A 23,417-nucleotide genomic window follows, 5' to 3' on the forward strand; every position below is an offset into this window, starting at 1 on the left:
TTAGCAAGAGGCTGCATAAAAGGAGCTGGGTGTAGTGGCTTATGCCTGTGATCCTAAGCACTGATGGATGTGGTGAGGAGGAAGGGGCTGAGGCAGAAGAACTGCAAGAAGTTCAAATCAGTCTGGGCTACCCAATGAGTTCCAGGCCAGCCTTGGTTAGAATGAGATCCTGTCTAAAAATGACAACCAAGAGTTTTAGAGAGATTGATAGAGGGAGGGAAGTGTTATGTAAGGGAACAGCCGATAGGGTCTCCTAAGACACAGAATTTAGAATGTAGGACATTAGTCTCAACTGTCCATCAGCTGAAATGGATTACATTATTGTATTATAAAACACAAGGACAGATATACTTGCCTTGATTACCAGATACTTCATTGTGGTGAAGATCCCTAGATATATTTTGCAGTAAGTAAATGATACAAAAATTACATAGTGATACTTTATAGGAAGCTTCTTTTCACTTTTCTCTGTGAACAATGTGTAAAGTCAGGGAAGATAAGTTTTGTTTACTGTTTCCAGGCTTCCCACACCAGGGTAACTACTCCTCAGGGTGAGCTCCTCAGAGAGGGAGCCTCCCTGGCTCTGTCTTCCTGCCTTCACACTCCATACACTGCAGGTGCTCCCTGAAGCCACCTTGGTTCCTAAGCCAGGACCATCTGCCAGGTTTAAAAGCTTCTCAAGAATGAGATGGATTCACCTGAGAAGCTGGATAAGGACAATTTAGTGGGTATGTGCCTTCCTCCTGTCTGAAACTTACTATACATACATACATATATAAATGTATATATATATATATATATATATATATTAGGCAAAGCCAAGAGCATTGGAGGCAGGAAGGGAGCATGGGTTTGCTGAGATGCTTCAACTGGGCATGCCTGCAATCGCAGCATTCTGGAGGCTGTAGCAAGAGAGTTGCTGTGGGTTCAAGGCTAGCCTGGGCTATGTAGCAAGACCCTGCCTCCAGAGATACAAAGGAAAGAGAGAGGAAGAGAGAGAACAGAGGAGAGAGAGAGAGAGAGTTCAATTTCTTTTAGAGTCCCTTATTTGTCAACTACATTGGCTTTATTGGCATCTTAAATGGCAATCTGCCACTTGCTCTTCCCCTCCCTTTGTGACAGAATGGGCATTTTTGTTTGTCTTTACATTGCTTTCTTCACCTCGCATGGCAAAGAGATGTTAGAGGCTGACTTCCTTCCATCTTCAAATATAACTGATGATGCTATTCTATGATTGGGAAAAAAGTTGGCTTAAGCTTTATGATTTCAGGTAAATGAAGAGAAACTGAGAAAGCAAGACTTAGCCCATATGTGCCAAATGCTATATTTAATACTAAGGATTGTGATGAGAAAGCGATAGTCTCGTTATCTAAGAAAACCTTACAGTAATTATGAGTTCTCAGCATCTCATTTTACAAATGAAGAAACTGAGTCTTGGAGGGTTTAAAAACTTGTTAAAAAATGAAGGTAGCCGGGTATGGTGGTGCATGCCTTTAGTCCCGGGACTTGGGAGGCAGAGACAAGTGGATCTCTGTGAGTTAAAGGCCAGCCTGGTCTACATAGTGAGTTCCAGGTAAGCTGGAGCTACAGAGAGACCCTGTTTCAAAAAAGACTGAAAAAAAGCAGGGGGCGATGGCTGGAGGGATGGCTCAGCAGTTAAGAACACTGGTTGTTCTTCCAGAAGACCCTGGGTCGAATCCCAGCATCCACATGGCAGCTAACAACTGTCCGTAACTCCAGTTCCAGGGGATCTGACAGCCTCTTTTGTTCTCCTCGGGCATTGCACAACACGGGTGCACTTAGCTATATGCAGGCAATACACACATACACATAAAAATAATAAATAAAATATTTTTTTAAAAGACCAAAAAGCCAGGCATGGTGGCATTCGCCTTTAATCCCAGCACTCGGGAGGCAGAGGCAGAGAGATCTCTGGGAGTTCGAGGCCAGCCTGGTCTCCATAGCAAATCCAGGCCAGCTGGGGCTACAAGGAGACCCTGTCTCAAAAAGACCCCCCCCCAAAAAGACCAAAAAATAAAAATAAATAAAAAATGAAGGTAGTAGTGTGATGGGGGTGGGGCCAGGGGAACAAGTGTGTTGTCTGCATGAGATCTAAACTGTGTTCTGTAACCTTTGGTTGCCAAAAATCATATTGCAAGTTGGAAGCTGAAAATACATTTGGCATTATTCATTTAGAAAAGAAAAATAGACATTTACTCAAATTAGAAAAGAATTTACTTTGTCTTGCAGGAGAGGCATATCAATACTGATATCCCAGAAGCAGCAAAAATCATTGGGAAATGCAAGTGTAGATCTTCTTATGCAGCCTAGGCTGCTGGTCTGGAACTTGCCTTGTAGCTAAGGATCACCTTGGACTTCTCCTCCCTATACCTCCTAAGAGTTTAGAGTTGAGTGTGTGCCACCATGCCCTATTTTCTTTTCTTATTAACTTTGTTTTAAGAGATAGGGTCTCAAGCTGGAAAGATGGCTCTGTGGCTAAGAGTACCCACTGCTCTCCCAGAAGATCTACATTCAGTTCCCAGCACCACCATGTCCACTGGCTTACCCACCTGTAACCCCAGCTCCAGGGGATCTAGTTCTCTTTTCTGGCCTCCACTGGCCCCTGAACACACATGTGACAAACACATGCCCATAAATAAAAATAAATATTAAAAAAAAGAGAGAGTTTCACTATTGTCAATGTAAAAACAGAACTTTCATCTCACAGGGACAGTTTATTTGTGAGCTAAATATGAGTGACAGTGACCTAGGAATGTGGGTTTCAGTTGCCCCAAATAACATGTTCCAATTTGGAAATAGTTTTAGGCAAGTTTTTATATTGCAGAGAAGAAATCCATAAATCAAGATATTTTCCAAGTACATTGGTGGGAACATTAGGTAGGTGGTTACAGCACATGGGGTTGGTGGGAAGCAGGTGGTCTGTTAAAATAACTCATTTCAAAAGATTTTACCTGATGGTCACAAGGACATTAGGACAGACACAGAGGGAGCAGCACACTGCTAGGGTGATGAAGTCATCCTGCTGAGACCACTCTGAGAAGCACTGTATTTCTTTTGGACAAAGTTTTAGTTTGCTGAAACATGGTCTTTGCTGCAAGCTGTCTTCTTAAAGATATCTTCTGTAAAGGAAAAGATGGGAAGAGGGAAGATGAATTACAACTGATGAAGGGTAGTGTTTACCACTAGGGTTTTTAAATCAAATTTTATGGAAAATGCTCAAAGTCCTTGATTTTCTATGGAGACAGACAGGAAGTTATTAAAGTTCTGTTTTACCCAGCGTGTCTTAAGAGGATAGGAGGTGAAGGAGGTGGGGGGAGGGGCAGAAGGAGAGTATGAGGGAGAGAACATTTATTTGACATGAGTTTTTATTTAAATTTTTTCTTTAGAAAATTATAAATATATACAATTATTAAGAAAACAGAATTTTAAACATAAAAATATTAAGAAAATTCAAAGTCACTGTATTTTCACCATTTAACATCATTATTTATGTTTTGCTTTCCTCCAGAACTTTTTCTATACATGCGTTTGTACTAATTGGGATCCCACTGGCCTATGATTTTGTTCCCTACTATTGTTTTCTCTTAACATGGCACTGTAATGATTCACCCATGCTTTTATAAACTTAAAAAAATTATGCCTATGGGCTATGGGATGTAGCTCAGTTGGTAGAGTGCTCACCTAGCAGGCACAAAGCCCTGAGTTTGTTCCCCAGTATGGCATTAACCACGTATGGTGGTACGTGCCTGTAATCCCAGCACTTAGGGAGTGGAGGCAGAAGGATCAGAAGTTCAAGGTCATTGTCAGCTACATATCCAGTTTGAAGCCAGCCTGGGATACATGAGGTGCTGTGTCAAATAAATTAGTTAATCAATAAAACTTAGGCAAAAATACAATAGCGCGCGCGCGCACACACACACACACACACACACACACACACACACATATATATACATATATATATCGTTTTTCATTTAATTATTCCCCCATTGTACCTTCAGGGTATTTGTTACAAATGTTATGTGACAATGTTGTGATACTGTGTGAGGATAAATCTTAAGGACTAAACTATTGGTGCTTGTTGGCAGCGCTGTTATTTCAGACAGAGAGAAATTGAAGCACGAACCTGGGAGCACAGGGACAGAGGAGAATGACGCAAGGACACATTTTGTCTTTATTTTCTTATAATGATGTGGGAGGTGAGCGTACAGGAAGGCAGAAATATGAAGGAGAAAATACAAGGGCTTATGGTTCTCAGGTTAATTACCTCTCATGAGAGAAAGCAGAATCTCTTCTGATGGATCATTATTTCCAGTCAAGAACTTACAAACAGACCCATAAATCCGTTCTGTGGCACAGCATTATGCTGAGACTTTAAAGTGGGTTAAAGCAGACCTGCCACTAACTCACTGGCTTCGGCTGTTGACCAGGAGGGAGACGGAAAACAGAACATCTCCTTTCAAAGCGCTGAACATTTACAGGAAAGATAACAGGAAGCAACTAAAATGCATCACAATGCATCCTTAGAGTACCAAGGGTGGGGATAAGAGTTTCAGAACATCTTTCTAGAAAAAGAGGTGATGCCTAGCTCTGCCTGGAGTGGGACACGGGGGTGGGGGACAGAGGAGAGCATGTAGTATCCAAAGGGAGGGCTTTCCCTTTGGGGAGGGAAGGGCTTTCCCTGGACCTGTTAGCTTGTGCCTCGGTCCCCCTGTGTCTGGGTCTCTAGAGCTGTAATTCAACTCATCAAATGCCTGGCTACTAAAACCTGAACTCCTGATGTGCAGGAGTCTGGATGCCAAGCCTGGCTTCTGAGTACCTCCCGTGGGAGCTGATGCTGCATTCTGGTGTTTTTTTTTCTGAGCTGTGGGGCCAGGCTCCTGGAGGGAGGAGAGCATGAGGAGGGGCACAAACGGATGTTCATCACCATTCAACACGGATTTAGAAGGTTTTTTACTGCTGTTTGTGCCATGAGGTGTTGTTATATAGCCCAGGATCGACTCAAATTCATGGCCCTGCCTCAGACTCCCAGGTGCTGGGATTATAGGCATAGGCCACCCTGTATAGCCCTAAATGAGAAGTTCTGCACTTTTCAAAAATGACTCAAAAGTTTAGGGCTGGGAAGATGGCTCGGTGGGTAAAGTGCTTGTTGTACAAGCATGAGGACCTGTGTTTGAATCTCCAGCACCAAGTAAAAGCCAAGTGAGTCTGCATGCATCTATAACCCTAACACCATTACTGGTGCTGGAGGAGGCAGAGATGGGAGGGTCCCCAGAGATCACTGGCCAGCCAGTCTTGCCAAAATCATGAGCTATAGATTCAGTGAGAGCCACATCTCAAAAAATAAGGAGGGTGATAGAAGAAAACACTGGCACCAACCTCTGGCCTCCATACATGGATACAGATAAGTGCACTCACAAACACAGGCACATACACACATACAGCACACAAAATAAATTTTAAAACAAATAAATTAATTACATTTTAAAAATTATTCCAGTAGGCTGAAGAGATGACTCAGGAATTAAGAGCACTGGCTATTTTTGTAGAGGACCTGTGTTCAATTCCCAGCACCCACATGGTGGCTATAACCATCCATAACTCCAGTTCTGAGGAATCCAACGCCCTCTCCTAACCTCCACAGGCATTGCACTACACAGGTGCACGTAACACACATGCAGGCAACACACTCATACACATAAAAAAATAATAAATAAAAATATATTAAATTATTACAAAAATTATAGGAAAGAGCTTGTAAGGTCAGTGGCCAGATTGCCTGGGCAGGGAAAAATTCCCAAGGGCCTAAAAGTTTCATTGCACATTACTCAAAAATTAGTTTCTGTACATCTAGAAGAGCCACAGTCGCACAGAAAAAAAAAAGTGGGTACTGAAGAGATGGCTCAGTAAGTAAAGTACTTGCCTCACAAACATGAAGATCTGCTCCCCCATGTAAAAAACAGGATATGGCTCATGTCTGTAATCCCAGCACTGGGGAGTTAGAGCCAGGAGAATCCCTGAAGTTTTCTAGCCAGCTACTCAAATCAATGAGTGTCAGGTTCAGTGAGAGAGCTTGTCTCAAAATGTCAACATCTAGCCTGTATACACACACACACACACACACACACACACACACACACACGCGCGAATGAGGGGTGGTTCAGAATGCAGGTACTGTCAGGAATTAGATATTGATGATGGGATTGCTAAAACCAACTGAATTACACAACTCAAAGGGTGAGATTGTTGTGCCTGAGTTATAGCTCGATAGAGTAAATTTCTGAGAATCCTGTTTGGCAAAAGAAAATTGTAAACTGTCAAAGAGAAATGTACTCTGAACAAAGTTAAGCTAAGAGGAAGACTTCATTTAAGGCTATTGCAGTAGAGAAATGAGTTAGAGCTGAATATGGATCAGCTCTGTTGAAACAAGGTGGCAGAGATTTTAAAGGTGAGCTGGGTGTAGTGGCGCATGCCTTTAATCCCAACACTCGGGAGGCAGAGGCAGGCGAATCTCTGTGAGTTCAAGGCCAGCCTGGTCTACATAGTGAGTTCCAGGCCAGCTGGGGCTACAGGGAGACCCTGTCTCAAAAAGACCAAAAAAAAAAAAAAAAAAAGGCTGGGGTGAACCCACAGAAAAGTACAGGAGAGCCTGAGGGGAGGTTATAGCCATTACGCTGAACAATACACCACTGTGTATTATACCCTGCAGAGCCATAGACGTTAGGCTTCTACTTCTCACAGAAAGTGCCGAGGCACTGTTTTATTTAATACATTTCAGGGATCACTCCGGAGTCCTTGAGGAAGTCTTGGGTTGTAAAATGGGGAAGAGGATTTCTTAAAGATTCAGATCTTGGAGAGGCATAGAAAGAATTTACAATGGCAAGTTTTCCAAGAAGAGGGCGGTCAGGGGACTGGAGTTGAAGAGATGGAGTAAGGCCGAGGAGATTTGAGGTTGTCTTGGTCCAGGCTGGCTGCTAAGAAAACCGTAGGCATTTGTTGGGGTGTGATGTGAGGGCCATGTCATCACGCCTCTACAGACACAGTTTTAGCCAGTCTTCCAAATTAACTATTGCTGTTATGCTGCGGACAAGGAAGCTCATGTGGAAGCAGGTCAAATGATTGGTGTGATGTCTTGAGCTTTGGGCTGCTGATGTCTCAATCAGAGCATGTGACCAGCTGACCCATACAGCCTTTTCATCTCTGCTCATAAGCCCTGTCTGTCCAAGTCTGGTTCTGCTGTGTGCTTTCTAATCTTTTCTTTCTGAGCAAATAGAGCAAGCAACGAATTCTCCATCCTCAGAAACAGTCTGATCTTATATACTTATAAGATCTTATATACTTATATTATTTGAATTATCTATTGAAATATGGTATAAAACAACAAAGGGCACAAGACTAAAGTGTTTATCTTGGGAGATTGAAAACGCAAAGGGACACTGGAGAGAGTAAATATAAAAAGGAACGCTATGAACTCTGGGGCCAACAGTCTAGGAAACCAAATATTTTATCTAATGAACATCACAGGAGGTTGCCCACTCTAAGAATTGTCAGAGACCACATTGTTATCCCTAGAAACAATCCAGGAAGCCAAACCATAACCTAAAAGAATGAGCCCTAAATAGACAGGACTTGATTAATAAAGGGCAACTTCCCTGCATTTTGTCCTACTTCCAATGTAGGATCAGAGAGAAAGCCAGGTAGGCTCATAACCAAACCCCTAAGATGTCCCACACAGGCTAACCTATCTCCAGACCCCCAGCAGGACAGACACATTGCAGCCTTCCCCATCCTCTGCCCTAAACCTTCCCCACTCTTCTGCCTGCCTTGGAATCTCTGCAAGTGGCAATAGTCTTCTCCCTGCTAGAGCAAGTTCTGACTACAGAGTCTTCATCTTGATTGGCTGATCTTCGTGTATTTCTCAAACTTGCTGTGTGTAAGTCTATGTAACCAACAGTCGGATAAACATACCCAGTACTCCCAAAGGTTCCTTTATGTTCTTCCCAGTTAACACACCAAATTCTAACAATTCTACTCCCCAGAGACAACTGCTCTTCTGACTTCAGTTACAGTACATTGTTGTTGTTAAACAAATCCTGCAATATAAATCAGATGCTATATGTGAAATTTAAAAGTATATCATTTACCAGTTGAATACTGAGTTAGAAAGCAGGCATAGGAATTTCTTTAGTAGGTACTTCCAAATAGTGTTCCAGGTAATTAACAAGTTACGATCTCAACAGCACAGCTGAGCATTCTTCTTCCATTGCCTGACTGACATGCTGTAATGTCAGTTTTTAATGTTAGCTCTTCTGAGAACTTTGTATTAGTATCTCATTGGGGTTTTAACTTCCATTTTCCATTTTTCTGATATGTAATGTACCTTGTTCTGTATTGTTATAGTATCTATAAGGCTTTTTTTTTTGCTAAGAAAAGAAATAAATAAATGACTTCATAACACAAGGCTGCAGTCAAACCTTATCTATACTATTGATCCAGTATTAAATGTCATTTACCAAGCCACATTTGGGAAACAAGCAGCCAGCCTCCGAGCTCATTTTATTAACTGCAATTCATTTCCAGTTCTAATGGCATCTAAGATGGAGGGGGAAATGATCTGGAAGATTCTCCCCTACTTTTTGGACTTGAGTATTAACTCAGGGCCCCAAAGGTATTCAAGTCTCACTTGTAGAGAGCTGCATTTAAGCACTAAGAATAAAACACAGGGACTTCCTAGAAAAAGAAATTTGGTTTCACCTCACAGCCCAGGTCAGTAAAGGTAGATAAGAATTTCTGGCAGTTTGTGGCATCTGCACTTCCTAACTTGAAGAGAAATTAAGATAGTGGTGACAACAATAGTCAGGTTGTGTCAGCCACAAAATGAAGGCTTGGCCTTGGTGAACTCCAAAGGCCTCCCTCTTATGTTCCCAGACCCTTATCCCCAGTGAGGACCTCTGGGCCTCAAGTCTCTTATACTACGGCTCTACCTTCCTCTCTGAAGATTGGAAGGAAGGTGTTGACTGTTCTTTGTCACAGCCACACACGGGATGGAATCTCCTCTTACATCACTGGCGGAGGACTTTCTAGAAGTAAACACAGTGGAGTGCTGATTTTGACATCTGTCCCTATGGCCTTTCCTGTCTTGGATGTGAACATGTGATGGCAAATCCTACTGTTCTTTGAATCTTCAACTTTAGCATGGTGCCTAGACTATAACTGATAAAATGTTTTCTGAGTGACTGAATGGATGAATAATTTGGTGTAATTTATTGAGGGAAGCAGAATCCAGTTCTCTACCAGGAAGTGAGCCTATGATCACCTGACTTCCTTCATTCCTTCTTCCTTCCTTCCTTCCTTCCTCCTTCCTTCCTTCCTTCCTTCCTTCCTTCCTTCCTTCCCTCCCTCCCTCCTCTCTCTCTCTCTCTCTCTCTCTCTCTCTCTCCTCCCCCCCCTCTTTTTTTTCTTTCTTTCTTTCTTTCTTTCTTTCTTTCTTTCTTTCTTTCTTTCTTTCTTTCTTGACTATGTAGCCCAGACTGGCCTGGAACTCACAGAGCTCCACCTGCCTCTGCCTCCCAATTGCTGAGATCAAAGGCGTGCGCCACCACGTCTGGCTCCTGATGATGGCTTTATGTTTATGCAACAGTGGATCATAGAAAATACACATCTGTGGATTTGGATCAGAAGGTTAGAGATGGAAGGGCTTGGGTCTTTACTTCCATGGTCGCTCAGCCTCTAGGGACTGCACTGACTGGAGCTTCATATGTTGGTTACTGTGAAGGTCATTTAATTCATTTCTATCTATAATGGAAGCTTCTAAAGGTCTTAACTGGAAGTAGCATTCCTTTCAATCAAGTGAGGTAAAACACCTATAATTGCAGCTCTCAGGAGGTGGAGGCAGGAAGACTATGAGTTCAAGGTTACTCTGGGGCTATACAGTGGTACCCTGCCTCAAAAAACTAAACCCAAACAAAACAAGCCTGCCTTTTGGATCAGAATTGTGTCCTTACATCCCGTGTCAGTCCAGCATCTTGCCTTTAACTGTGGGAGGGGAAGGAGAGAGGGAGAAGCAGATGGCAGACTTACCTTTTTGGAAGTACCAAGGCAGAGTCCTGGTCTCCCTGAAATGCTGTGAGAGCTGAAAAGGCTGAGCTGTGGAGCCCAGAGGGAGGCTGCCAAAGGGGCTCCTGGTCCCACATGGACTCAGCAGCAGACACCTGCAGGGGCTACCAAAGTCCCCAACAGCAGTGAGCAAACCTTGGCAAGTGCAGTGCTCAGCTCAGGTGCTGAAACTCTTGGAAGCTTCATAGGCATCTGTTTTCTCTCTCAATTTGCTCAGTGCCAGCAGAGCTAAGCCTCCTGCACCAGTGTAATGAAGGAGGCCCTGGTGGAACTGTGGGAAAGTTCCAGTAGGTCAGGACAGTTTTCTTCATGATATTCTTCTCTAGTCTGCTATGAAGGCTAAGGCTGCTTTGAAAATGTTTAGGGCATGACTCTGGAACATTGACTATAGCTGATGGAGTCATAGTTGCCTGTCAGTGCCCCATGGTAGCTAACCCCTCAACCTCACAGCAGTCCATGGTATCTGAACATCATATATTACAGTGTTGGCAGGAAGGAAAACAAAGGTATCAGGGCCGTGCTGTGTCTCAGCACCTCTACCAAGATTCCATGAAAATGCACATGAACCAGCCAGGCACACACAATCACTGAGCCTGGTCCGTAAAGGGGAAAGCTGCAAGCAATTTACCAGCAGTCAATGGGGGAGCAGCTCAGAAAGCAGACACACAGGAAAAGGCATCTGCAAGGATGTGAAAATATATCCAAAGTTGATAAGTGAAAATAAACGTAAGAAGCAGAACGTTAGGTTCAGTGGGGGTGCCATTTATCTACAGTAAGATATAGAAAGCAAAGTCAATATTTTCTAAACATAAAAATATGTTTGTAAAGACTCAGGAATTGGCCTGTAAAGAGGGATACAAATTGATGATAATTACTTTTCATCTCTAGATAAAAGTAGAGCTGAGAAGGAGGTAGTTAGGGTGAACTTAGGTCTTTAGCATTGACTGTTTTTTCAGTGAGAACATATATTCAGGCTGGATAGGTAATACTGGAAATGACTAACAAATAACAAATAAAATGCAGCAATGCTTCTGTGAGCACACAGCGTCTTCTTATCCTGCATAGAGACAGTCAGATTTACTTCGATGCAGGTCCATGACTTCAGAAGATGATATTGCAGGAATTTAATCTTTGAAGTAGGCACCCAGGCCCTCCTTACTCACAATGCAGTCTTCATGCATATTTAGATCCTATACAGAACACTTATAAAAGCCCTATTAAGAACAAAAATTTTAATGTTTTCAGATACATTTTTAATGAAATATGTATCTAAAAATAATCTTCACTTATCAGAATATAATGATTGACAAGTCTGAAATGATCCCACTAGGACAGAACATAGAGAAACAGGCATATGACCTGCGGGAGAAGCAGGTTGGTCTAAACTTGACAGGCATTGGCTACAAATCAAGATCATAAATCACTCTGGCCTAATACATCCTCTACTAAGAATTTATCCTACATATATGCACAAAAGAGAAACTTAAAAATACTGATCATAGCTTTTTTTCTTTTTTTTTTTGTCTTTTTGAGACAGGGTCTCCCTGTAGCTCCAGCTGGTCTGGAACTCACTACGTAGACCAGGCTGGCCTTGAACTTAGGGAGATCCTCCTGCCTCTACCTCCCAAGTGCTGGGTTTAAAGTTGTGTACCACCATGCCCGGCCTGATTATAGCATTTTTGTAAGAACAAAAACCCAGAACTCACCTAAATATTTAGAACCATGGCTCGGGTCCCATTGTGTCAGTGGCAGTACCAAAGTGACTTAGGGAGGAGGCGGTTATGATCCAAGTCTCTAACGTGGGTGACATGGTAACTGGAGAAGGCATTATCGTATATCGTTTCTGTGATTGTCAGGGTGGAGATATTTAGTAAAGAAAATTAGTTCTAGTGTTCAAGTGGAGAATGTGACTCAATCCAGAGAGATGGAGGGTAAGAATGGGGGTGATGGCCAAGGACAGGGGACTAGAGGAAGGCTGACAAAGGAAGAAAATAATACTGTCGACACAAAACCATAACTATCACCTCACAGGTGATAAGAGGTAGTTTATATTGGAGCCAAATATGAGTGACCATGGCCCGGGAACACAGATTCAGGTTACCCCAAATTCCGTGTTCCAGGGTGGTAACAGTTGCTTTACATTTTTATAGTAACAGAACAAAGAAAAGTTATAAATCAAGATACTTCTTAAATACATTGGAGGATACATTCAGTAGGTGGGTTGCAGCAAAGCGAGGGTTTTTTTATTATAGGTCTCAGATGCTATTTGATGACATTCTTAGCCTTTTGATAGGTGAGCCTGGGTGGTCTACTAGGATAATACATTCTAAAAGGATTTTATCTGTTAGTCACAGGATGTTAGATGAGAAACAGAAGTGGGTAAGGAGTGGCTATTTAGGGGGCTAAAAATGGCCTGAGATAAATGGTAATTAGACTCTGGACCTGCAACATTGCAAACTCTCCACAGTCTCCGGAGTGATAATCAGTTGATCAGCCTTGCAGGAAGTTCAGTCCAAGGCGCAGGAGTTCTTTTTGGGAACTTTTCTTTCACAATACTAGAAGAAATTCTAACCTAAAGGGTTGGCCTGACCTGCATGTTTTACAAGTAAGAAATTATGATTGATGTGACTAATGCTACAAGGTGCTGAACAGTTGAAGTGGGACTTGAAATTGGTTCCGTCTTATTACAAAGCAATATTCATCAAGCCAAATGCTTCCTGAATCTGTGATTAACAAAAAGAATCTAATGAGCCAACCCAATGTGAAAAGATGAACATTAAGGTGTGGCAAGTCCTTGGATTTCCTATCCAGCTATAAAGTAAAAGGAATAGGACACATATGCACATTGATGCATGAGATGGATCAAGAGCCATGTAAAAGTAATCTTTAGTCTTCATCAGATCTTCCAAAGTTGGGAAATTCTATCTCCATCTTACTGATGAAAGCATAGAGACTCAGAGAGACAGCGTGGCTTGGGTAAGGCCCTAGAGTTGGTATGTAACCATACCCAGGAGCTCAAGGAACTCATACCCAGGCCTCAAGATGTTTTCCCACATGCCACATCACTCCTTCCTCTAGGGATAATAGTGCTCCCTACCTATCTTAAGAGTTGTTTTGAATTTCATCTGCAGAATTCAATGGGCCCAAGAATCTTATGGTTCTGATGTGAGTGGTTCATGGTCACATCTGAGACACATTGTTTTGTGTGTCTGGAAAATGATAAACCGTGCTAGCCCTTTGGAAACACGATAATTATCACTGTTGATTGCTAAGAGGCTTCTTAAAAGGAACAAATCAATTTAAATCTCTAAATACCTCCCCCTAAACATTGCATGTGTGTATGCACATGTGTGCACAGCTGTGCATAACTACACTCATGGTACGAGTGAGTTTAGTCCTGCTCTTCAGTCCCACTAGGCTTGGTCAGCATCAGGACAGTTTCCTCACCTAGCTGCAGACAGCTTTGCTGAGTCACATTGATTACAAGTTTGCTTCTTTCTTACTTCCCAGGCATCAACAAAAACCGGCTTGGTGTGTGTGGCTGGATTCTGTGTTCTCTCTCCTTCCTGTTGATGCTCATTACCTTCCCCATCTCCATATGGATGTGCTTGAAGGTAATGCCCTGGGAAATAAACGGGGCTCTCCCTATGAGCAGACAGACATTGAGACTAAATGTTCTCCCTTAATCTCTCAGATCATTAAGGAGTATGAACGAGCTGTTGTCTTCCGACTGGGACGCATCCAAGCTGGTAAAGCCAAGGGACCAGGTATGGCACTGTGGCTCCCCTGGCAGAGATCATGGGCACCTGTTGATGCTATCACCACCACCACTGGTACCTAGTGAGAATCCAAGGAAAGCCGTGGGAAGCTGGAGCCCTTATGTTTTAGGCAGTAAACAGATGTTGCTCCATCATGCAAGTTAGTGAGAGAGACCACCAATTGGAGAGTTCTGAAATCTGAACCTGCTTTATAACTTACCCTCCCAAGAAGTCCAATGAATGGGTTACAGTGGATGGATGCTGCTTCTGACCAGGGCTGCCAAGAGCAGGTCAAGAGAATCAAGGGAGAGAGTAAATGGCCAGTGTAGACCATTAGACTACTCTCAGGGAATGTTCAAGGAGTTGGACTTCATCCTCTGGAAAGGGCTGACAAACAGAACAGTTTCCTCTTGTGGCAAGTAGCTGGAAGTCCTTGCACAACTCCCTGGTCAAGCCCTCTAAGTTTGAAAAATAAAGAACTCAAGATCAACATAGAGTTAATGATTTTAACTGATTGTCCCAGTCAGGAGGTGAATGTGAGCTTTCCAGCATCTAATGCCTCTTTCCATCCCTTTTATTTTAAACCTCAGAAGGAAAAATGTTCCAAACTATTCATGTTATAAAATGACTTTTTGGTTTAGGGGGTAGTAGGAGATGTTGGATAATAAAGAGCCCTAGAACTAAGATCTTGATTTATGGCTTCTCTTAGTGGATGCTCATGGAACCTTCTGAAATTGCCCGTATTTGCCTCATAACGGTTTCATATAGTTAATTCTAGTATTGTTGCTAGGAAGCACTATCACAAATCATGTTAGAAGGCCCATGGCAAACAATGGTTATTACTTATATTTCTCTGATAACACTTGTTTTCTGCACGCTCCTCCAGTTCATTTGAGTAAAATTGCTCTCTCTCCAACCGTGCCGTAAGGTCTCTGGAGGCAGAAGTCTTTTATGCACAGTGTGACTCTATACTTGACCATAAATGAACCATGCTGTGTTTAGACATCCTGCATTAAGAAATAAATGTGAGAAACTTCAAAAGCTTAAACTTGTGAACAAGCCTTGGCCTTGCCAGATGGTATCATTTTTCTTGTCTGGTTTCAAAACAACCTAAGAGAAAGAAGGAAGAATTACTTCTTATGAATGCTCTTCAGAGTTTATAAGACAGAAGTGGTAGGCTCATGCAATGGAGAATTAACAGCACCAAGTTCGTCCCCTTCGGTCACGTTCCCCATCTGGTAGACCTAAAATTATAAGTTAAAATAAAATTGGATCAGAGAGAGAAACAGAAGAGCCGTAAGTTGGGTTACTCCAGAGGAAAATTTATCTCGCATAAGTGAATTTTCCCAGGAGATTTCACTGCTAAATGTCCCAGGATAATAACTCTCGTCATATGTGTCTCTGGGGCTAATGAGTTACCTCAGAATGTCATGAGAACAGAGGGAAACGAGCCAAATTGCCAACAGAAAACCTCTCCACTTTTGAAAATTGCAAATTATTCTCTAATAATGAACGTATTAATGAGAAAGGCTACCACTTAGCGAGCATTTCACACCTGCCTGGAACCATGCTCGGCTTTTGTTGTCATGGTGACTCATGCTTCATCTTCACTATCTACTGTGTGTCTTATGTAATGGAAGCTCAGGAAAGACAGGTGAATGGCTCCAGGCACAAGGTTGGCTGACACTGATCTCTAGGTAGTTCTCAGGGCCACAGTGTTAGCCAATGACCTCATACCAAAGACAGGAAGTAAATGGAGCAGTGATTCTTAGAACAGGTCTCAGGAAGCTTTAGAGAACAAAAAAGATTAGTCCAACAGTGTTCTTGGCTTTTGCTACTAGTGCCGATTGATAGAAATGGCTTTGTGTCCTCCTCTTGCTGACACGCCTGAGATCCTTATAAAGATGGTCCTCCAGGACACTGCACAGCACCCACAATGTCTTCATGTGAACTTTCTTGTCCTCACCCTTCCCTGACCTCCTCCAAGCCCAATATTTTACAACTCAGAAGCAAAAGAGTTTCTACCTGAGGACTCCCATTGCAGTCGGACACGGACACAGCTGCTCTGATCCTGCCAGCTCTGCAGTGCATTGTTCTCAAGGGATCTGAGACCTGGGAACATCATGTCAGCCACACACCAAGTGCTCTACCACTGAGCTGCACCCCTGGCTGTTCCCTTGTTTTGTTTTCAAATTTTTTGAAATGTTGAGACCTGCTTTCTCTAAGTTGCCCAAACTGGCCTTAAACCCCCCTGTGTAGCCCAGGCAAGCCTTGAACTTGTGATCTTCCTGCCTTAGCTTCCTGAGACCAGATGGGAGATTTTAGTAGTATTGTTAAAGATGTTGAGACTATTTCCTGTCATTGATGCTCAAAGCTAAAAGTCTTTAACTTGACTCTTTTATGTAAATGCCTTTATTATTAAGAAACCAATTGGGGATGGAAAGATGGCTCAATGGTTAAGAGCACTGGCTGCTCTTGCAGAGGACCCGGATTTGGTTCCCAACACCAACATAGTGGTTAACAACCATCTGTAACTCCTGTTCTAGGGGATCCAAAACCCTCTTCTGTCCTCTGAAGGCAGTACATGCACAGGTGCACTTACATACATGCAAGCAACACAAATACACATTAAATAAATAAACAAATAAATAAATAAATAAATAAAAATTTACAAAGAAACCAATTTCCAAAACACCCTTTAAAATTAACCTTAAATTAATCTCTAGATACAAGTACAGTGTTTAAGAATGCTTTTAAATGAATGTAAGAAATCATTGGATTCTTATCAAAGGACTTTAATTCCTAAGTAGTTAATTCTCTTTACTTATTGATATAAGAGGAAGTCATCTTTCCCTTAAGTTGAATGTGTTCATATTGAAGATCATTGAGAAATACAGCATCATAAAAATGATATTCAATAAGGCTAGGAGATTATTTTTGTAATTATTTTGAATATGTCAAATTTTAAATCAATTTTATTTTCTGAAGGTTTGATCCTGGTCCTGCCCTGCATAGATGTCTTTGTCAAAGTTGATCTGCGAACAGTTACTTGCAACATTCCTCCACAAGAGGTAAAAGATTAAATATGGGCTACTAGGAAAAAAACCTGTAGTTCCTTAACATGGGCTATCGAACTCTTTTTTAAAAAGTATTTTATTATTTTTTTTATTTTGTGTCTATGAGTATATTGCCTTCATGAATGTGAGTGCACCATGTCATGCAATGCTGTGGTGATCAGAAAAGGGCATCTAATTCCCCTGGAACTGGAGTTTAGGATGGTTCATAGCCTCCATGTGGGTGCTGGGAATCAAACCCGGGTCCTCTGCAAGAGCAGTCAGTGCTCTCAACCGCTGAGCCATCTCTCCAGCCCCAAACTCTTAAAGTAACCTATATTTAACCTACATAGGGGAGGATGAACTGAATCCACCCCCCCCACACACACATACATACACTGTGGGACCTGCTTAATTGTTTTCAGTGGTTTCTAAAACTTCTCGGTTTTGTTTTGACAAATGAGAATGAAACCCAGGGTGAGGGCTGAAATATTGGAAGCCTTAGAATGACCGAATGGAGGAAGCCTGAGAGAAAACGTGCGCTTGGCAGGGAAGGTAAAGAATGACGGTAGATGCTTAGAGGAGACAGAGGAGTCGCAGGAAGGAGCTGGTTGGAGCCTGGTAGAGGGCAGCAGTTGGTTAGGATATGGCACTTAACACAGCCTCCTCGGAATGGCTTTTAGAAATAACTAATGACTCGTTTTTGCTTTCACTGTTTTTTTTTTTGTGTGTATTTGGATATAACAGAACAGACAAGTGTAGGGACAGCACAGAGGCTATGCAGGATCTACCCACTTGCATTTGGATTTTAAATAATTCTTGAAATATTGTGAATGAATGACCAAAACCAGTAACTGGACAGCAAACAAGAGGAGGGGGTGGCTCGTAATCATAGTGTCCTCTTATAACCAAAGGCATTTGGAAAGAAAAGAAACTGTGAGCAAGAGTTAGGCTAGGGGAGGGCAAGACGATGAGCAGATGGGAAAGTGAATCAAAGCCCTGATACCTACCAGTCACTGTGGGTTGTCAGCCACAGAGGACCGGCTTCAGAAGTCAGCCACCATAGGAGCAATTGTAAGGCTTCATGAGGCTTTTGTGGCTCTGCAATGGGCAGCTTTTAGGTTCTGGTCCCAGAAACCTCACTTGCTTCCCAACACATCATCACATTATCCAGAATGACTTAATGTTGAGCCTCTCTAAAGCTGATTTGTTTACCTGAATATAAAACATGGTCTCTGGTGCCATCTATGTTTCCTAAGAAGCATTGCTTTCTTTAGTCTGATGAGAACTGAGAACCAGGTAGATGACAGGAATCAGGGACATGTATTCTTTGTTTGTTTAGAAGAAGATGGTAAGATTCTAGAAGATGATGGGGCTTTTGCCTTTGGGATATAAGAATTCTCTAAGATGAAGCCCTAGGGACCAAATCTGTGAGGGCATTTTGCTATGAGTAAGATTGTTAACTGAAACCAGGACAGGTTTTTGGTGAGTGTTACTACGAGTTACCATTAATGATATCCTTCTGTGAGCCCCACCCCCAACCCCTTTGAGCAAATGGGAAACTCAATCAAAGACCAGATGCCTATCATGGGGGCTCTTGGGCTGAATGCTCTTTATCAGTTGCTATGAAAGTAGTAATACACATGTGGTTTTACCCTGTTCATCCTTTACAGATCCTCACAAGAGACTCTGTGACCACCCAGGTAGATGGAGTTGTCTATTACAGAATCCACAGTGCTGTCTCAGCAGTGGCCAATGTCAATGATGTTCACCAAGCCACGTTTCTGCTGGCTCAGACCACTCTGAGAAATGTCTTAGGGACACAGACCTTGTCTCAGATTTTATCTGGGCGAGAAGAGATCGCCCATAGCATTCAGGTAAAGTACCAACAGCCAACATCTTGAATTCCCTCATCTTAATGGCTAGTGACCATCAATATTAGTAGTCTGGAGCCTCCCCCAGGATTCCCACACACAGAGAGCTGCACTCATAAGATGAGTTTTCCTCTGGTAATTTTATTTGCCTAGTATTACAAGGCATGGACTTAAACATTTTCATGGGAGAAGGGACACCTAGAAATTGTGTGCCTTCTTTTTAATTCAAAATTATAAATAAATATTATATGCTTAACCTTTTCTGAAGAGGTTAGAAATCAGATTTATATTCAGTTTAGACCACCCTAAAAGAAAGGCAGCCATTTCTCAGGTAGCCCCAGAATCTCTAAATTTAAGTGGAATGAAAAACTTAGAGGAAGATTCATTTGAGATAGCAAAAATGGGCAATGTATGGACATTTTTACCCATACTGTATAGAAATAGATAAATAAAAAATATACTGTATAGTATACCACATTGTATAGCAATATACAAATAATAAAAATGACAATCATTAAGGATATAACAGGTCTTACCTCACTACTTACATATTATAGTTTATGAATCATGTTTCTGCATTTTCTTAAATCAATAGTACTGTGGTTCTAAGCCCCCTTCCAGTAAGTTAGAAGGAAATTCAAACTGGGTCCTTCTTGGCTTCTGCCTAGGGTCTTAGAAGGCAGTGTTACTTCTGCATAAGGATTCCCTACACCATCTGTAAGAGCTCTAAAAGTTTGACAACTCAGATACTCTCCACCCAAAGCCATATCACAAGCATCTTAGGAGGTCTCACCGACTCCTGGTGTCCTTTGGAGTGACCAACAGCATAGGGATCGCTGACCGTTTGGTGACAGAGTTCTCTGGCGTGCTCCCTTTGACCACGTCATTTCTCCATGCCTTCTTGTCCGTTTCTCTCCAGGACAGCCTGCAACATGTCTTCCACGGTTTTACATTTTTCACAAAGGACAGACTATCCTTAAAATGTCCTAAAATATGTTCTAAAAACATCTCTATTTTAAAAGTATATATCTTTGCTACTTGCTTTAAAATGGCCATAGGACAGTGGCTTATGAAAGCAAGATATATATTTTGAAAAGTATCCATAATAATAACTTCCAGGTCATTTTTAAGGACTGGTTGCTACATGTATTACTTCAAAACTGCCTGGCAATGCTGACAGGAAGCCTGTCAGGGGTGAGAAAACTGAGACTCAGGTTCACAAACTGGTCCAGTGATTCACAGCTGCAAATGGTAGAGGCAGGACAGAATCCAGGTCTGTCTGAGAAGCCCATGACTGAAGTCTGCTTATACCAGTGACAAAATCTGGCACATTCCTCAAACTTAGAAGGATATCATATAATTTGTCAGGGGTGGTTATGGGTGGATTCTTTGGGTTGATCAACAAGTGACATCAACATTTATTTTTTAGACTGAGTCTCATGTATCCCAGGTTGGCCTCAAATTCCCTATATCGCTGTATAACAAGAGTTTGGGTGGCCAGTTCGGGGGTAACTGAGTTACTTCTGTGAGACAGGCAAAGAACTGACTGTCCAGGAAAGATAGAAGACCTAAAGATGAAGAAAGTGAAAGAAACAGCTTTAGCGAAGAAGCAAGCAGATCCTTGGGGAAGGGAAGGGGTCCCAGAGCTGGGAGTCTGATAAATGGGCTCTGGGTTTGAGGTCTTATAAGGACACTGGATCTTCTTTTCTCCTTCCTTCTTATTGGTCCTGCTTGGGTGTCCACCCCTGGGTGGGCTCTTTTTTTTTTTTTTTTAAGTAACATTTTCCACTGCAACGCCCCCCCCCCCCCAGGAACAAGAAGCTGCCGTCTTAGGGAACCCATTCCTGATTTCTTTATCTGTCTTTATCCCTTCTCACTCTCTCGAAGCTGAATATGACCTTGAACTTCTAATCCTCCTGCCTCCATCTCCTGAATGCTGAAATTACAGGCATGAGCTGCTATACCCAATTTTATGTTGTGTTAGGGATTAAACCTGGGGCTTTCTGCATGCCAGGTAAGTTCTACCAACTGAGCTGCATCTCTAGTGCACGATCCACCAAGATTTGTTCATGAAACTTTGTGAGATTCACTTCAATTCCAAATATGATAGAAAGTTTGGAAAGGATTAGCCTACCCTAACAGACCAGATGCTTGTATAAGGCCACATGTCTTCTGATCAATGCTTTTTCTTTTTACATGGAAACAGACCTTGCTTGATGATGCCACTGAGCTATGGGGGATCCAGGTGGCCCGGGTCGAAATCAAAGATGTCCGTATTCCTGTGCAGCTGCAGAGATCCATGGCAGCTGAGGCTGAGGCCACTCGGGAAGCCAGAGCCAGGGTAAGGAACACCGGATTAACAGGAGAGGGACAAGGATAGAGCTAAGAGGAAGTGCAGGATCCATATTATCGTTCAAAAGTGATTCTACTGATATTTTTCCCCTGAGAAGCTCCTTTGAATTAAAAGACAATCAGAAGCTTACTATACCTGGAGGAAACTTCATACAGGTCAAGAGGATGCTGGCTACATGCTGAGTCATTAACAATTCAGGGACCAACAGTGGCCATACATCAGATCTCCTGGAAAATGAAACAAAGCAAAATAATCCAGACCCAGTAAACCAGGGCCTAGGGGCATCCAGGAACCAGCATCTTTACAAATCTGTCATTCCAGCAGTGGCTAACTTGGTGCTTATGTTTTGAGAATCATTATTTGAGCATGATAAATGTTACTGGATTGAAAAGAGTGACTAAATACAAGCCAGGTTCTAATTAAAACGTGTAAATTCATCCTGGCCCTGAGTGTAGTAAAAGCTATTAGATGCTTCTGTGTGGATAGAAATCTTGAGGTATCCTCTTTGGAAACTTGCTTATGGCTGAGGAAGGTTTTTCCTGCCCTTCTTTCTTAGTCACACCTGCTTCATCTGAGCAGCTCCCAGTAGGGACTCAACAAAGGCTAATATTTCCCTCTGGCACAAGGAAAGTGAGTGCCCACAGATGGGACAGCTGAGCCCCAGCTGACTTTCTCTAGGGCAATCTCAGAAGGAAAGGCATTAGTAAGAGAGTCCTGGTGAGGGTTCTTAGGCTGGGGCCTTCTGTGACAAAAAGCTGAGAGAACTAGAAACATACCTGACATCACAAAAAGGAGATTAAATTAGCAACAGAATAAAAGTGGAGCCAGTAAGATGGCTAGGCAGGTAAAGGCCCTTCCCACACAAACCTGAAAACCCAGGTTGGATCCCTGGGATCCACAGTAAAAGGAGAGAACGGACTCCTGAAGGCTGTCCTCTGACCTCCGGCCTCCATATGCATATTGTGGTGAGCCTTCACTTTCTTGCACTAATAAAAAGCAAACAAAATAAATGACTATAAATAAAATATATTGCAAAAAACAAACAAAATAACAAACCACCAAACAACCACAAAGCCTATTTGTCTTGCAAAAACAACAAAAAACCTACTTCAAGGAGCCTTTGAATTTTAGACTTCTCAAAAAATGAATTCAGCAGATATTGAAACCCAAAGGGCCTTAAGAGCATTGTCAAGCTAGAGATCCAAGTCTTCATTTGCTTAAGGACAGCACTTTGTGTTTGAAAATGAAAATTGAGGATGAATAATTTGTAAAATATTTACCCCCTTTGCACAACTCCTTGAATTTCTCTAATCCCCTAGGATGTGAAATCCTGTCTTCACAGAAGCACAAACGGCAAAGTGGGGGCACAACCCCCCCCAAAAGAAAGCCTTGGATGCCATTCAAATGTCAACTTGTCTTCCTTTCATCTTAGGTCCTTGCAGCAGAGGGAGAAATGAATGCTGCTAAGTCTCTCAAGTCGGCCTCCATGGTGCTGACTGAGTCGCCCATCGCCCTCCAGCTGCGTTACCTACAGACCTTGACCACTGTGGCCACAGAGAAGAATTCCACCATCCTGTTTCCCCTGCCCATGAACGTACTGGAGGGCATTGGTGGCATCAACTATGACAACAACAAGAAGGCCAGTGCTAGAGCCTGAGGCCTGCCCACAGCCTGAGGCCTGCCCAGTAGCCAGCTTACTTCATAGAAAGGCCTTCCTGTGCTTGGAGAAGCCAGTCATTAGAGGCCAGAGAGGCCAGTGCTATTCAAGCTGCAGTAAGTCCTCAGCTAGAACAGTGCTCACAGAGAAAATCATAGGTGCTCTACAAGAGCAAAGGCAGAGAGGGGAACTGGGCACTGCTCTTGCTTTTCAGACATATCAACATTCAGTAGTCTTCTGTTATTAATTAGCACTAGCCCCTGACAGCAGGAGAGGAGGAAGTCACGGGTGATGTAAGACTTCAGATCCTAAATTGTGTTAAAAAAGAACTACTCTAGATTTGTAGAGTGAAGTAGATCTGTCATTTACACCACATATTTGATTTGCTGTGATAAAGTGCTAGGTCAGGTAGCCATAGTGAAACCCCTCAGTACTGAAAACTAGGATTGATTATGTTAAAGACAAAATAGCCCCAAACAGCAATAGCATAGCACGAAGACCCCAGGAGCTCTCTTGCCGCCTTGCATGTCCTGTTGGGAGTGTTGGCAATCTCAGCCTCCCAGCACCTTTGTCAGAGGTGGGAGG

The 23,417-nt window shown here is 42.5% G+C and overlaps 1 protein-coding gene across 1 annotated transcript; it reads left to right on the forward strand.

The window, feature by feature from the left end:
* Positions 1–609: 609 nt before the first annotated feature.
* On the forward strand, positions 610–23,331 carry Stoml3 (stomatin like 3). Its single transcript, XM_008849362.1, has 7 exons — positions 610–728; positions 13,648–13,751; positions 13,832–13,904; positions 16,884–16,966; positions 18,622–18,825; positions 21,029–21,163; positions 22,608–23,331. Exons 1-7 carry the CDS (start codon positions 689–691, stop codon positions 22,830–22,832), a joined length of 864 nt encoding a protein of 287 aa, XP_008847584.1. The 5' UTR covers positions 610–688; the 3' UTR covers positions 22,833–23,331.
* Positions 23,332–23,417: the final 86 nt, after the last annotated feature.

This window comes from Nannospalax galili, unplaced genomic scaffold (genome assembly GCF_000622305.1).
Source record: "Nannospalax galili isolate Female #2095 unplaced genomic scaffold, S.galili_v1.0 scaffold264, whole genome shotgun sequence".
Classification (NCBI taxonomy): domain Eukaryota; kingdom Metazoa; phylum Chordata; class Mammalia; order Rodentia; family Spalacidae; genus Nannospalax; species Nannospalax galili.

What these genes read in the sequence shown, in the direction of transcription:
- Stoml3 (XM_008849362.1), top strand. Translation starts at nt 689, where the DNA reads ATGGATTCACCTGAGAAGCTGGATAAGGACAATTTAGTGG. An exon ending in CCATATGGATGTGCTTGAAG is followed by an intron (nt 13,752 to 13,831) that starts GTAATGCCCTGG and finishes TTAATCTCTCAG; the next exon opens with ATCATTAAGGAGTATGAACG. An exon ending in TGGTAAAGCCAAGGGACCAG is followed by an intron (nt 13,905 to 16,883) that starts GTATGGCACTGT and finishes TATTTTCTGAAG; the next exon opens with GTTTGATCCTGGTCCTGCCC.